Raw genomic sequence first — 13369 nt, 5'->3', positions numbered from 1 at the left:
TCAATTTGTTCCACTTGTCATTTACTAATTGGCCGCTTCCTCTTTCCTTGGTCTTTGTGTCAAAACTAAAGCACAACAATTGACCGGGACGGAGGGAGTAAGGGTTATTTCATATGAATAATCTATGATATGGGTGACCTACTTAATTACTCCATCCTATAAGTAATTCCAATTTAATCCATCTTATACAACATACCTTCCAATAACACTTTAAGCGACAGATAACCTGAACAACATGTCACCCTTATGTTTTTAAGGGTTAAAACACCTTAATTATTACCTTAATTCCAAAAAAACCAATTCATCTCTTCTATCTCCGTTCATTACTCCTCCGTCGACGGTCCTACCTCCGACAACCACTCCTCTTGCGGTCACTCCTCGACGTTGACTCCCTCCGACCACCAGCGCAACTCCTCACACCTCCGCACGCGCCAATTCGCCATAAATAAACCTACTAGACCACCCTTAAACTTCACCAACTCCACCCTTTATCTTCTTCATTCACGACAAAGCATAAGGTAATACATATGATTAATTATCCCTATTAAATAAACTTAAATAAAATCCTTAAATAAAATGAAAAAAAGGGGTGAAAAACCCTAAAACAACGTGTCAAGGTTTAAACCTCGTGCCTTTCTTCCATCTTTCTTCCATACCCTGTTCTTTCTCTCTCACTTCTACCGCGCCTTATTTCTCTTCTGCTTCTTAAACCCTAAACAATCCCAATTCTCTCCTTGAGCCCAAAACCCACCTCTAGGCTCTAACCCTAAACGCACCTCTAAACCATAAACTGAGATTAAACGGCAGCCGACGACGATAGTGACCGGCGAAGACGACGACCAGCAAGAAGGATAAATCCATCAATTATTTAGTAAGTATGATTTTAATCTTTTTATTGTTTTTAATTTCATATGCTTATTTGAATTGAATCTCATACAAATTTGCTATTCAAACGAATTTGCCCTTAAATTAGTACTGTATTAATTTGCTATTCAATTGATATTAATTTGCTCTTAATTTCATATGTTTCATCTGATTTTACTGATGATGATTTGTCCAAGAGTGTGCTAGTTAATGAATGAGTGCTTTAAACTTTGCTTATTTGATTTTCAGGGATAATGTACATGTGCTAGTTAATGCAAGTGAAATCAGTGGTGTTTGAATTTTATTTTTGCGTATACCTTTCCAATTACAAAAAAATGCATTAATTACTCTAGATAATTGTCCTCTTATTCTTTTGGGGTAAATCCAGTAGAAGAATAAGAAGATGGTGGCCGAAATTGGTAGTGAGAGAAGGATAGTGTCATAATTTGGAGTGGGTATAATGCAATTCTTTCGTGTAGCGGAAGAGGCTTTGTGGATTTTGGGATGAGCCATGCCGGGTTTTGGGCAAGTGGTTTCTTTGCTTTCGCTTAAAAATAATATCTACCATGAGGGGTTGTGGCGAATTTTAAAGTGACCAAAGGAGTGGTGGTGAATTTTAGTAGTGAGATAATGCAATTTTGGTGGTAATTTGGCCAAGAGGCTGGTGGCCAATAATTTTGGCGGTGGTTGACCAAAGGAGTTGCGGCAAAACATTATTAGTGGGTTTGCTGCAGTTCTTGGGGTTGTGTAAGGTGGATTAAGGGTGGTGGTAGTGGAAGAAGATTAACTCTTAATTAAGGCGTTAACTTTTATCAAGAGCCTCACCCTACCACATTTGAAGACCATCTCAATCAAAGCTTTAAGGTTATGATCGACTAAATCAGTTAATCAGTGATCATATATCTTATATCTTGGGCCATTGAAATTAAGAAAACGTTGCTTAGGAATTAGAAGATGAGTTTTTTAATTCTAAATTTCCAATTAAAGAAGAAAAGAGTTGGAAATTTGGGTCTTAGAAAAAAAAAGGAGGGTAGAGAGTCAGGGTGAGAAATTAGAAAAGCATTGCTTCGTTTTTACTAAATTAGATTTTTTTTCTTTTCCTACCACTATTATTATTTTAAAACTCTAAACAATAGGCCCCTTTCTAGCTTGGGCCCTAGGCCGCCGCCCCTCTAGACGACACTCAGAACCGGGCCTGGCCACGACCAAATTAGCCTTGACGTGTTGCATTCATTGATTGATGGAATATGAGTGGATTTGGATGGTAGCCCCTGTGTGTCTCTCAATCATTAGTGTCATTTACTTCCATATGTTTGTTGATGATTTCCAGAAGGTGGTTTTAGTTGACGTGCTTCAGAAGCACCCCATTTTCCTTCATCCTGCTGTTATGGCAATGGTAATCGTTGAATCTGTTGATGATATCCCTGTGCAAAATCCACCTGAAGGAGATTTTTCATCTTCTGATCTGAAATGGACCAAGTATGGCACTGGTGAGCACCAAGATGATGTTGCCAAAATTCCCTATGTTCGGGTTGATGATTTTATTCTTGGAGAGTGTTCCAATTTGGAATTCCCTACTCAATTTCATATTGAAAGAGGGAGAAAACGTGTCTTGGGTACCTTAAAGGACTACAAAGATGATGAATATCTGGAGTATCGACAGTAAGTACAATTTTACATACTGACAAGATTGTGCCTTTTTTTATTTCAAATCCTGACTTGGCAAGCAAAGTAGATGCTTTACGTCTTTACTATACTTCACTGGGCCTTGCGTTGGTTAATAATTTTTATTGACAATGATCTTGTGTGTCATATCTTTTGTGAGATGCAGGTAAGTAGGTAACTGATGTTTTGTTCTCGTGCTTCTGCATGATTCTTTGCTGTAGGCCTGTAGCATTTCCAATTATTAGCTCGTGATAAATGCAGTGTTTTATACTGATATACTCATATTGGACAACTATAGCCATGAGTCGACTCGTTAACCTAAAAGCAAAGAACACCATTTTTTTTTAGTACAAGGATTGTGAGTAGCTTGTGCAACTTTTTTTTGTACGGAAATTACCGAACCTGTTCTCTGACTATTGCAAGGGTGTCAAGGTTATTGTCGTGATTTTGGAAATTGCTCTTTCTGTCTTATAAACATGTTGGTTAGCATCTCATACGAATATTATTTTTCTTAAGCGTCCAGCAGCTCCTAACTTGGGCTTGGACAAATATGGTAAAAAGATTACAGAGAACAAAATTTTAAAACAGGAGATCTAGAACATTTCTTCCCTGGTTGTGGCTTTGCTCATATGTGTCTGAATTGGTGTATTACTTCTCCTTTCTAAATGCAGATATTGGTGCTCATTTGGACCTGAAAACTATGGAGAAGATGGTGATATCTTACCGAGCCGACGATATCGTCTAAATACACGAAATCGTGTCGCTAGACCGCAGTCTATGAGAGGTTGTCAGTGCCACTTTGTGGTGAAGCGTTTGTATGCAAGGCCTTCACTTGCTCTCATCATCTATAATGATAGACGTCATGTAAATAAGTCCGGGTTGCCTTGCCATGGCGTCCTTGACAGAAATGCAATTGGTCCAGCTGCTAAGAATATTCCATACATTGGGAACGATATTCAACAGCAGACAATGTCAATGATATACCTTGGCATTCCCGAAGAAAATGTGGTACAGAAACATCTTGAAGGAATTCAACGTTACTGCCACTCAGATGCCAAAGTTAATAAGCTGGCCTCCCAGTATGTTCAAAAGTTAGGACTGATAATTAAACGATCCACTCATGAATTGGACCTGGATGACCGAGCTAGTGTCCGGCTTTGGGTTGAGCGCAACAAAAAGTCTGTTTTCTTTTATCAGGATTCATCTGAAGATGACCCGTTTGTTCTGGGAATCCAAACGGAGTGGCAAATGCAACAATTGACGCGTTTTGGGAATGGCAGTATCATAGCAGCAGATTCTACTTTCGGAATAAAGAAGCTTAGGGTAAGATGATAGCTATTTCTCTGCCACTGAAGCTTTCTTTGCATCTTGTGTTTTATACTTCTTCTTCATAATTTTGAATGCAGAGATTGCTGGTTATGCTTCTGTTAGGTTTTTATTTACAGTATTACTGGTTTTCAGTATCCCTTGTGCACAATTCTTGCATTTGATTCAAGACATCACGCGCTACCTGTTGCTTGGGTCATTACTCGTAGCTCTGCAAAGGCTGATGTTACAAAGTGGATGAAAGCTCTATTTGATCGAGTTCACACTGTGGATACTGGATGGAAGATCAGTGGTTTTGTGGTAGACAATGCAGCGTCAGAGTTGGAACCCATAAGGCACTACACTCATACTATACATCTTTGTTTTTATTTATTTATTTATTAAAGTAAAGGGATTCAAAAGAGCGACCTTGATGTTTATTGGTTTTTACGCCGTGTCATGAGCATCACCACTCTTTTGAGTTCATCAGGCATCTGAATCTCTATACTTCCTTGAGGTGAACTGTATATCTCATCATTTCGGGTATAAACTTTGACAATCCTTATACTCATTTTACAGGGATGTTCTCTCCTGCCCTGTCTTATTCTCTCTTTGGCGTGTTCGTAGAGCATGGCTCAAGAATATTGTGAAAAAATGTACTGAAATGGAAGTTCGGAGGGAAATGTTTAAACGTTTGGGTGATATTATTTCCAGCATTTGGAATGGGGTTGATTCCGTGGCTGCAATTGAGACGTTCATGCAAGATTTTAGTGATCAGACATCCTTCATGCAGTATTTCAAGGATTACTGGTTTCCCAAAATTGGTCACTACTTGACTCTTTTTCTTCTCATTTCTGCTCGGATAAGCTACATTTTTGTCTTGAACTGACATTAATGCTTGATTTTGTCAGAGATGTGGCTGTCGATAATGCGGAGCATTCCGGTTGCGAGTCAGGAAGCTTCTGGTGCCATTGAAGCCTATCATGTCAAATTAAAGAGCAAACTATATGATGATGCTCACCTAGGTGCTTTTAAAAGAGTTGATTGGTTAGTCCATAAATTAACTGCCGAGCTTCATTCAAGTTACTGGTTGGACCGCTATGCTGATGAGCATGACACTTTTGAAAATGTGAAGGAAACATACATATCTTCGACATCATGGCACCGTGCATTGCAAATCCCGGATAGTGCTGTTTACTTTCCGGAAAACACTCACTTGTTTGCCACTATCCAGAGTCTAAGGGACAACAATGTATCACACACAGTTTGGAACCCTGGATCGGAATTTGCTTTCTGTGATTGTGCCTGGTTTCTACAAGGAAACCTTTGCAAACATGTAATTAAAGTCAATATGATGTGCCAGGAACGAAAGGGTTGTCTAGGTTCTATTTCCTCACATTCATTCAAAGAACTATTGACTACTTTACTGAGAAACCCCATGGATGATTCTATTGAATTGGACAAGGCAAAAGCGTGGACCAGTCTGATACTGGATCAAGTTCAGAGGCTGGTGGAAATATCTGATGCAAAAGATCTGGGCACTGTTGTGGATAAATTTCCTCTGAAATGGGTTTCCAGGAAACCCCGAACTTCTGTCGGAAAACCATCAAAGACTCTGGCTCTTCCTTCAACATCTATGAATGGAAGTGACATTCCGGTCCAACGCAAGAATCGCAGGAAACGAAAAAGACTGTCAAGAGTACGCTGAAACGTGCAGGAGGTGTTAGTGTCTGCTTTGATGCCCTGTTTACGGTCCAGCTATGTGAAGCCTTGAAGGTACGATGAACTTTGATACTCCCTCCATTGCACTTATTGTCCCCATTTGACTAGAGGTCATATTCAGTTTGTAATGATGTAATGTACTCCGTAATTATTATCCCTTGCTTTAAACAATTTACATTGTATAGTTACTACATTATTCTTATCGTTATGTTATATGACCAGGGATAATATGATTAGTTCATTTTTTTCATAGGTGTAGAAATGGATCAATTATTTTAGAGTGGAGCAAAAAGGAAGTGAAGACAACATAAATGGGATGTAGCGAGTACTGAATGTTCAGTTCGGCACTTCAAGTTCAATCGTTATCTTTGCTTGAGACACCAATTTGATTGATATGCAAGCTATTCATGTCAGGCTATCAGATGGGGGAAGGGGGATGTCAGACAGAGTTGGTTCTCATTTTCGGCGGAAGAGTAAATGAAGACATTCATCATGGCGAGCTATATATTACCTCGCTTATGCTGCTCGACACTCAACACCGTATACCCGGGTATGACACTTCGACACTTCATTTTAAGCCAGAAACATGAGATTCCTTCCGAGTCTGACACTACGGCAAACTCTCTCAAGATATTTACACCGAGTCTGAGTAACAACTGCTGAGTATGTGTCAACACCTGTCGCCCACTCTCCATGTACATTTTGTCCGCCTTCCCTGCTTATAGAGTTTAGGATAATCTGCATTTACATTTGTTTTGAGCCAATAGGTCTGTTTTCATCTATAATCCTTTTTGTCCGAATATGGATGATTATTTCCTTTCTATTGTCGTCTAAATTAGGAAATGTAAATACATTGTAGATTAAAGGTTCTTCATTGATTCTAGGTTTTCAGTAATAAATTGCTCTCTTTGATTTAACTGGTGCAGCCTGCAGATTAGTCAAACATTTTAACAATAAGGGATCAATTTATTGTTAACTGTTCTGTAACTTCTGTTGGGTCTTAGACTCTTTATGGTAATTGGAGTCTGGGTGTCTGCTCATCATTAGTCCTCTGTCATCGATTCAACATTGTTTATGATTAAGGTTAATCTGGTTCTGAATCAGATCGTATTTGAAGACTTTAGCGCTGAAGCAGTTGTGTTTTTTTTTTGGAGAAAGATTTTGGATGATTTAAGATAAGACGGAGTTTGTTTGGATTCAATTCGATAACCTTGTTATATTCATGTCTAATTTAAATTCGAATAAAGTTAGATATTAAAACCCTCCCAGAATGTTAAAGTCGTCGCTGATAGGCAGTGATAGTTCGACGGTACATATCTAGCTGTGCAATTGTATATGGGAAAGACCAACTGCCGCGTACTCTTTTGGGTAAAAGAAATATCAATTGGTCTCCCTTGTGACGGGTTACCATTTGTGGCGGATATTTTGTGAGATAAAATGGTAACAAAATGGGTTAGTGGAGAAAGGGGATCATATGAATAGTGTTGCAGAGAAAGAAAAAGTGGGTACTTTGTGAGGTAAAATGGTTTCCGTTACTCAAGAGTGACGGATATGTGCCGTCACAAACAAGAATTTGTGAAGAAATATACGCGATACTATCCTGTATTTTTTTTCTTATTTGGACGACTTTCGTCGATCGTTATCCAAAAACTCAGCAATATTTTAGTAGAGAACATGCATTCCATGCTTGCACTAATAAAGGGTAAATATTGTGCAATTCAACAATTATACAAGCCTGATAGTGACTTCTTATCTAATGTTCAACTTAATTTTAGTTTCTTTTAGCTGCTTGCTTTGTTATGTATGAATTAGGTGGCAATTGGGTCACTCGGATCGGTTATGAGTCGGGTCAAAGCGGGTCGTATTATATCGGGTTCGGTTTATGCCAGGTCAGTGGCGGGTTTGGGTCGGTTTGGTTCATGTTGGGTCATCTTCGGGTCGGGTCGAGTCATCAACGGGTGGTAAGTCGGGATGGGTCATTAGCGGGTCAGGTTATCAACATATATTTGATCTTATATATTTAATTTTAGATGGTTTTTTTTATGTTAAATAATGGTAAGGTGTATTTATTATAGTTTTAAGTGAAAATAATTAAGATGAATGTTAATTTGATGTTATTTAAACTATTACTCGCATTAAGCTAGTTCATAATTGGGTTGAGAAAATATCGAGTCACGTGTCTGGTCGGTTCAGGTCGGGTTCGGGTTGGAAAAATAAGGTTGTTATCGGGTTGGTTCGGGTCGGGTCAGTTCGATTTTGGTTCACCCAATTTTTGGGTTGTATCGGGTCGGGTTTCGGGCAGGTCGGGTCAACTTTTGTCAGCTCTATGTATGATTGTGATTTCACACCATCGTAGTTGTGCAAAAAAAATCTTTTGAAATTATAGGCAACCTGGAGAGGCATTGACATTCCGCTATCTGCAAATTGCCATTAAAAAAAATCAATGTCAAAGTTATGTAACATAAGTAGACCTCGTCGAATTGATCCGGCCAAACACCCGAACACAAGATTCGAAGTTGACCCGATCACTAAACATAGCCAATTGTATCGCTTATCCGTCTATTTTTTTCGGTAAGTTTCTTAAGATTTAAAAAAAAAAAAAAAAAAACAAGGTATCAAATCTTTGTTTTCCGACCTATCCACTTAGATCTATTGGTAGGGGTTGTTTCAACTGAATCAAAGGTTTCTATAACCACAAAGCAGTACAACAATAACAACATCAAAGCCTTAGTTCCAAAATGATTTGGGGTTAGCTGACATGAATCATCGCCTGAAACCGTTTAAAACTTAAACGAAAAAAGGCTGAAAATGGTGGTTACTTGTATTCCGACTTGACCCCTTAACAACCTATATATGATGATGACAGGCTATGATGTTGAGGATACGCAATAATGGATATAGAACACAAGATCAACATGTCAGAATATAAAATTATACACCAAAAGATGAGCTTATTGCTTAAAGAAATAGGTCATAATTTGACCATGTCCCTCCCACTTGGTATGGCAGCTAAGCCAACTCCAAGTGATGATGTCTATAATAAGGCCACCATGTTTTTGACAACTACTTCAAACTTAACCAACTTATGATTGTATGCATCTATCTATTCAACGTCAAATAATGAGTAGTAAACAGTAGCTGTTTTCGTCCCGAATTCAGCAACTCTTCAATTCCCTGCATGATCTCAGACATATTATTCATGGTACATTTTCGACTTTTTCTTCTTTTAGTCGACCTTATTTGATTTCTTCTATCCTTTGGATGATCAACTATTTAGAGTCAACTGTCGTAGTAGCGTGATTTGAGTAGACCTTCCAAAAATTTCTATGGCGATATCTGTTGAGTCATCATTATTTTTGTTGTTGTTGTTGTTGTTGTTGAACTCGTTGATAGCGATTGTTCAGAACCTCTCATAATACGATTTTCTTCCGTTTGTGTTTATGTAAATTTTACGAGATTTGATTTGACTATATATAGATATATGGGTGAAGTTGAATGCGTTTGGACCCCCTCACTATCTTCGATAGTGATTTGTATTGGATTGTCTATTTCAGTATTATTGTTGTATGTGTTTCTCGATATGATGTAAATGGGTACTTTAAAAATGACAGTTTTAATAGAATTTTTCATGAAAAATAAAATTAATATCTAATTTGTTGCGGGAGTCATTGAAGCACTAGGATAATGTTGTTGTTGTTGTTGTTGTTGTTGGTGGTGGTGGTGGTACTAACTGTGTTGTTTGTTTATCGTTGTACTTTGAAGATTTGATGGCGGATGTAACAGGCTCCTACGTCGACAATGCAACAAATGATGTTGTATTATCAATAGCTGCAACTAGAATGATAGCTCAATCAAGTAATCAAGGAATAAATAGTCCAAGTCATGTAAGCACATCACAAGAAGGGTATGGCATTGAAGAGCAAGGGAAAGTTTCAACCCCACAAAGACCTCCGAAGATCCCAAATGAGCTCATACAAAGGCGGTCTTCCCTCTCTACACCCTCCTTCTCAAAATCCAAATCGCGCTTAGTAGAGCCACCATATCCTCCTAATGTATCATTCCGCGAAACCCTTAGAAATTCTCCAAAGGTGTCTCCTAGAGTCAGTGTCAGTACTCCAAAAGCCATTCCATTGATTCCCCCACTGACACCTCTCGTAGGAGGAGAAGATGAAGAAGACGATGATGATCTCTACAAGTCAATTAATCTTCATTCTAAGAAAAGTTCGCTTCAAAAATTGAAAGTCTTGGCTTCAATGGAATGGATAATACTCTTAACCCTAACCGGGCTACTAGTTTGTAGCTTAACTGTTCGCCGCTTGGAAGAAGTCTCCTTATGGAGTATATCCCTTTGGAAATGGTGCATCTTAGTTCTAGTAGTTATCTCGGGCCGATTAGTTTCAAAATGGGTTATAAGCATCCTGGTTTGCATAGTGGAAAGAAACTTCCTGCTGAAGAAGAAAGTTCTGTACTTCATATTCGGGCTAAAGAGAAGTGTACAGGTTTTTCTGTGGTTGGTTTTTATTCTTCTAGCCTGGATTCTGTTATTTAACAGCAGTCGAGGAATCGAGAGATCACACAAGGCTAATCAAATTTTACATTACATTACACTGTCAATTGCCGGTATTCTAGTTGGTGCAGGAATATGGCTTGTGAAAACTCTGTTAATTAAGACAGTAGCACTGTCTTTCCATGTTAAGAGATTTTTTGACCGAATCCAAGAATCGATACTTCATCAGTATGTGCTTCAGACACTCTCTGGGCCGCCGTTAGTGGAGATGGAAGAATCATTGGAGAAGTCGAAAAATGAGTTGAGCTTTGAGAGAATTGCGAAAGGTAAAGGGATGAAGGAAGATGTGATTAATGTGGAGAAGCTTCAGAAAATTAACCAGGCGCAAGTTTCGGCTTGGACTATGAAAGGGTTAGTTAATGTGATTAGGAGAACAAAGTTGATGACTATCTCTAATAACCTTGATGATGCTGAAGACGATGAGAATAGCGAGGAAAATAGGGAGATTACTAATGAATGGGAAGCGAAAGCTGCTGCTGATAAGATTTTCAAGAATGTTGCGAAACCTGGTCACAAGTAAGACATTCATTACCTGTATATTCTTATATAAGACGGTTTTATCATAAGACAGACTCATAGAAAGTTTTTGAGTCGTAATTGTTTCTTTTCATTTGTATGGAAATAGGTACATTGACGATGAAGATCTGTTACGATTCTTAAGATTAGATAAGTTGCACGAGATTTTACCATCATTCGAGGGTGCTACTGAAACAGGAAAGATCAAGAAATCAGCTTTAAGGAAATGGGTGGTAAGACATTCATCTTGACTAATGACGGGATTTGAAGTTATGTGTGAATTAGTGAATACCACCTCGTATAACTTTAAATCTGTGATTGCAGGTTAATGCTTATTTGGAGCGGAAGTCGCTAGCTCATTCTCTGAATGACACAAAAACAGCAGTCAAACAGTTGAATAACATAGCTTCAGGGGTGATTCTGATAATTGATGTAATTGTATGGAATCTGATGATGGGGTTTCTGACAACTAAGATACTCGTCTTCATTACGTCTCAGCTACTGCTTGTGGCGTTTATGTTTGGCAATACAGTCAAGACTGTTTTCGAGGCTATCATCTTCGTCTTCATCATGCATCCATTCGATGTAGGGGACCGTTGTGTGATTGATGGCGTGCAGGTATATCCCAAACATAGTATTACCAGTCCGTAACTCACTCATTCCACTAATCGAGTATGGTTTGTGACAGATGATCGTTGAAGAGATGAATATCTTGACAACCGTGTTCTTAAGATATGATAATGAGAAGATCTTCTATCCGAATTCAGTTCTGTCAACTAAACCCATCAGCAACTTCTACCGGAGCCCTGAAATGAGCGATGCTGTTGAGTTTTCTGTTGACTTCTCGACTACAGCTGAGACCATTTCTGTTTTGAAGGCTAGAATCAAGGAGTAAGTTATCTCTTTCGCCCTCTCATTCCTTGTCTCTTTGGGTTCTTTCTTAGGCTCACAAACTCGGTTTGAAAAACGCAGGTACATTGAAAGCAAACCCCAACACTGGCGACCAGGTCACAGTGTGCAAGTGAAAGACATTGTGAACATGAACAAGATGCCGATGGCTGTCTATGTAAACCATACTATCAACTTCCAGAATGCTGGGGACAGAGGTATCAGAAGGTCTGATTTAGTCATGGAACTAAAGAAAATCCTCGAAGATTTGGAAATCAAGTATTATCTCGTACCACAACCCGTCCATGTCTCCTATGTCGGGTCCCCTGCATCAACATCTGTTTCATAGGTATCATTCAGTAAATTTGTGGCAACATGGATTCGGGAACTTGACTAGAAAGGTCCTCGTGGCTAGCCTACACCTGACAAACGGGTTATTTGGATCAAATATGGGCATCGACACTTGGAGTGAGTTAGGTCATTTCGTAGGTTTGGCATACTTTTGGTCAAGTTATTTCAAGGTCTGTATATTCTGGGAATCTAATATCGAGTCATTTTGGGCTGTCAATTTTAGATTGTTGTTTTTGGGAGGGTTGTCATTTTTAAGGTACATAGAACATGGTTGTGATTCCAAATTAGTTAGTTAACTCCGGGTTGTTGTAATAGGCTATTCAGTCATTGTTCGAGTCGGTCAGCCATTGGCTACAGCAAATTTGGGTCAAACGCACGCAATAGGATCAGGTCTGTTTAGACTGTGTGATATTTGGGTCATTCAATTGGAGTTAATTCAAGTTTCAATCCGTCTTGTGTAACAATATTTGAATCCAGATTGATATTACAAAGTCTAGTTCATCACGTACATCATACATGTGCTAATGTAGGAACACCATTCTGAAAAAATTCATCTTCCCGTTTCAAGGATAAATTATGATCGTTTGTTGGCAAAGCGAGAGTTTGCTCTTGGTGACATAGTGTAATGAGTCGCAGGTGTAGTGCACAATCCCTAAAAATTGCGCGCACGGTCCTTCCACTTCGAACCCTTAGATTTCTTATTTGTACTTATGTATTTTCATTTCTGTTTTTAGTTTCATTTAGTACACTACTTCCTGCGTCTCGAATCTTAGAGTCTCGTTTTTAGTTTAAGATATGTTTTTAGACGTTTAGAAAACATATCGCTATTCTACGCAATCAATGTATCCTGCTACCATGACCAAACTATCAAATTTGCCTCTATGAGAGCTTGTTATTGCTTGTTGCTTGCTTTCAATAATCATATTACTTACTTTTATTGCTTTCGTGTGCCGAACTTGATAATCGTGACTAGGATTCCCGACACACGCCGACCGAGACCGATTACGAATGCACTAGTGATCCTTCACTAGTGCTTGACGCTCTCGCTTGCATTCTTGTCGTGTGTTAGACAAGGGTGCGCACCACATTCCGGCTCAAAAGTCCCGGACCGTGACACATAGCCAGTCATTTACCCTCACCTTCGCCTTATATTCATCATCATGTGGTTCAGTTTCTATCTAGGTTGAAGAGAAAAGGGTGTACTTTCAAAGCAAAATGCAAAAAATGATCACGAATTTCGAAATTCAATCCTGGATTATCCTAGAAAAGATATCAATTAACATGCACATTCCACATTTTACAGTGTGTTTAGGTCGAGCAATTTTAATTCACAAGCAGAGTAAAAGGCATGGGGTGACAAATCTTGGACGGTAACAACCCCAATGTAACCCAGTCAAGTCAACTCTTCCGGCACAGACACTTTCTCGTACATAAACCACTTAATCAACCAGGCATATCAGGGTGAAGTACTTCCGCTGGTCAATTATTCAA

General features: G+C 38.8%; 2 protein-coding genes across 4 annotated transcripts; both read left to right on the top strand.

Moving 5' to 3' along the window:
- Nucleotides 1–601: 601 nt before the first annotated feature.
- LOC141592534 (uncharacterized) lies at nt 602–6656 on the top strand. Of its 3 annotated transcripts, none has more exons than XM_074413247.1 (7): nt 602–871; nt 2195–2526; nt 3201–3852; nt 3991–4190; nt 4414–4658; nt 4746–5610; nt 5810–6656. In XM_074413247.1, the coding sequence occupies exons 2-6, from the start codon at nt 2252–2254 to the stop codon at nt 5540–5542; spliced, it is 2169 nt and encodes a 722-aa protein (XP_074269348.1). In that variant the 5' UTR covers nt 602–871; nt 2195–2251; the 3' UTR covers nt 5543–5610; nt 5810–6656. The 3 variants fall into 3 exon arrangements, with proteins under 3 accessions (XP_074269348.1, XP_074269349.1, XP_074269347.1); XM_074413248.1 differs by having other exon boundaries at nt 603–875; XM_074413246.1 differs by having other exon boundaries at nt 612–2526.
- A 1853-nt stretch (nt 6657–8509) lies between these two features.
- LOC141592533 (mechanosensitive ion channel protein 10-like) lies at nt 8510–12325 on the top strand. Its single transcript, XM_074413245.1, has 6 exons — nt 8510–8758; nt 9319–10639; nt 10749–10872; nt 10964–11257; nt 11328–11530; nt 11612–12325. Exons 2-6 carry the CDS (start codon nt 9324–9326, stop codon nt 11874–11876), a joined length of 2202 nt encoding a protein of 733 aa, XP_074269346.1. The 5' UTR covers nt 8510–8758; nt 9319–9323; the 3' UTR covers nt 11877–12325.
- The last annotated feature ends 1044 nt before the right edge of the window (nt 12326–13369 follow it).

This window comes from Silene latifolia, chromosome 7 (genome assembly GCF_048544455.1).
Source record: "Silene latifolia isolate original U9 population chromosome 7, ASM4854445v1, whole genome shotgun sequence".
In the NCBI taxonomy this organism is placed as follows: Eukaryota; Viridiplantae; Streptophyta; class Magnoliopsida; order Caryophyllales; family Caryophyllaceae; genus Silene; species Silene latifolia.
The sequence above is the reverse complement of the archived record's forward strand: the minus strand, read 5'-3'. Positions and strand labels throughout refer to the sequence as shown.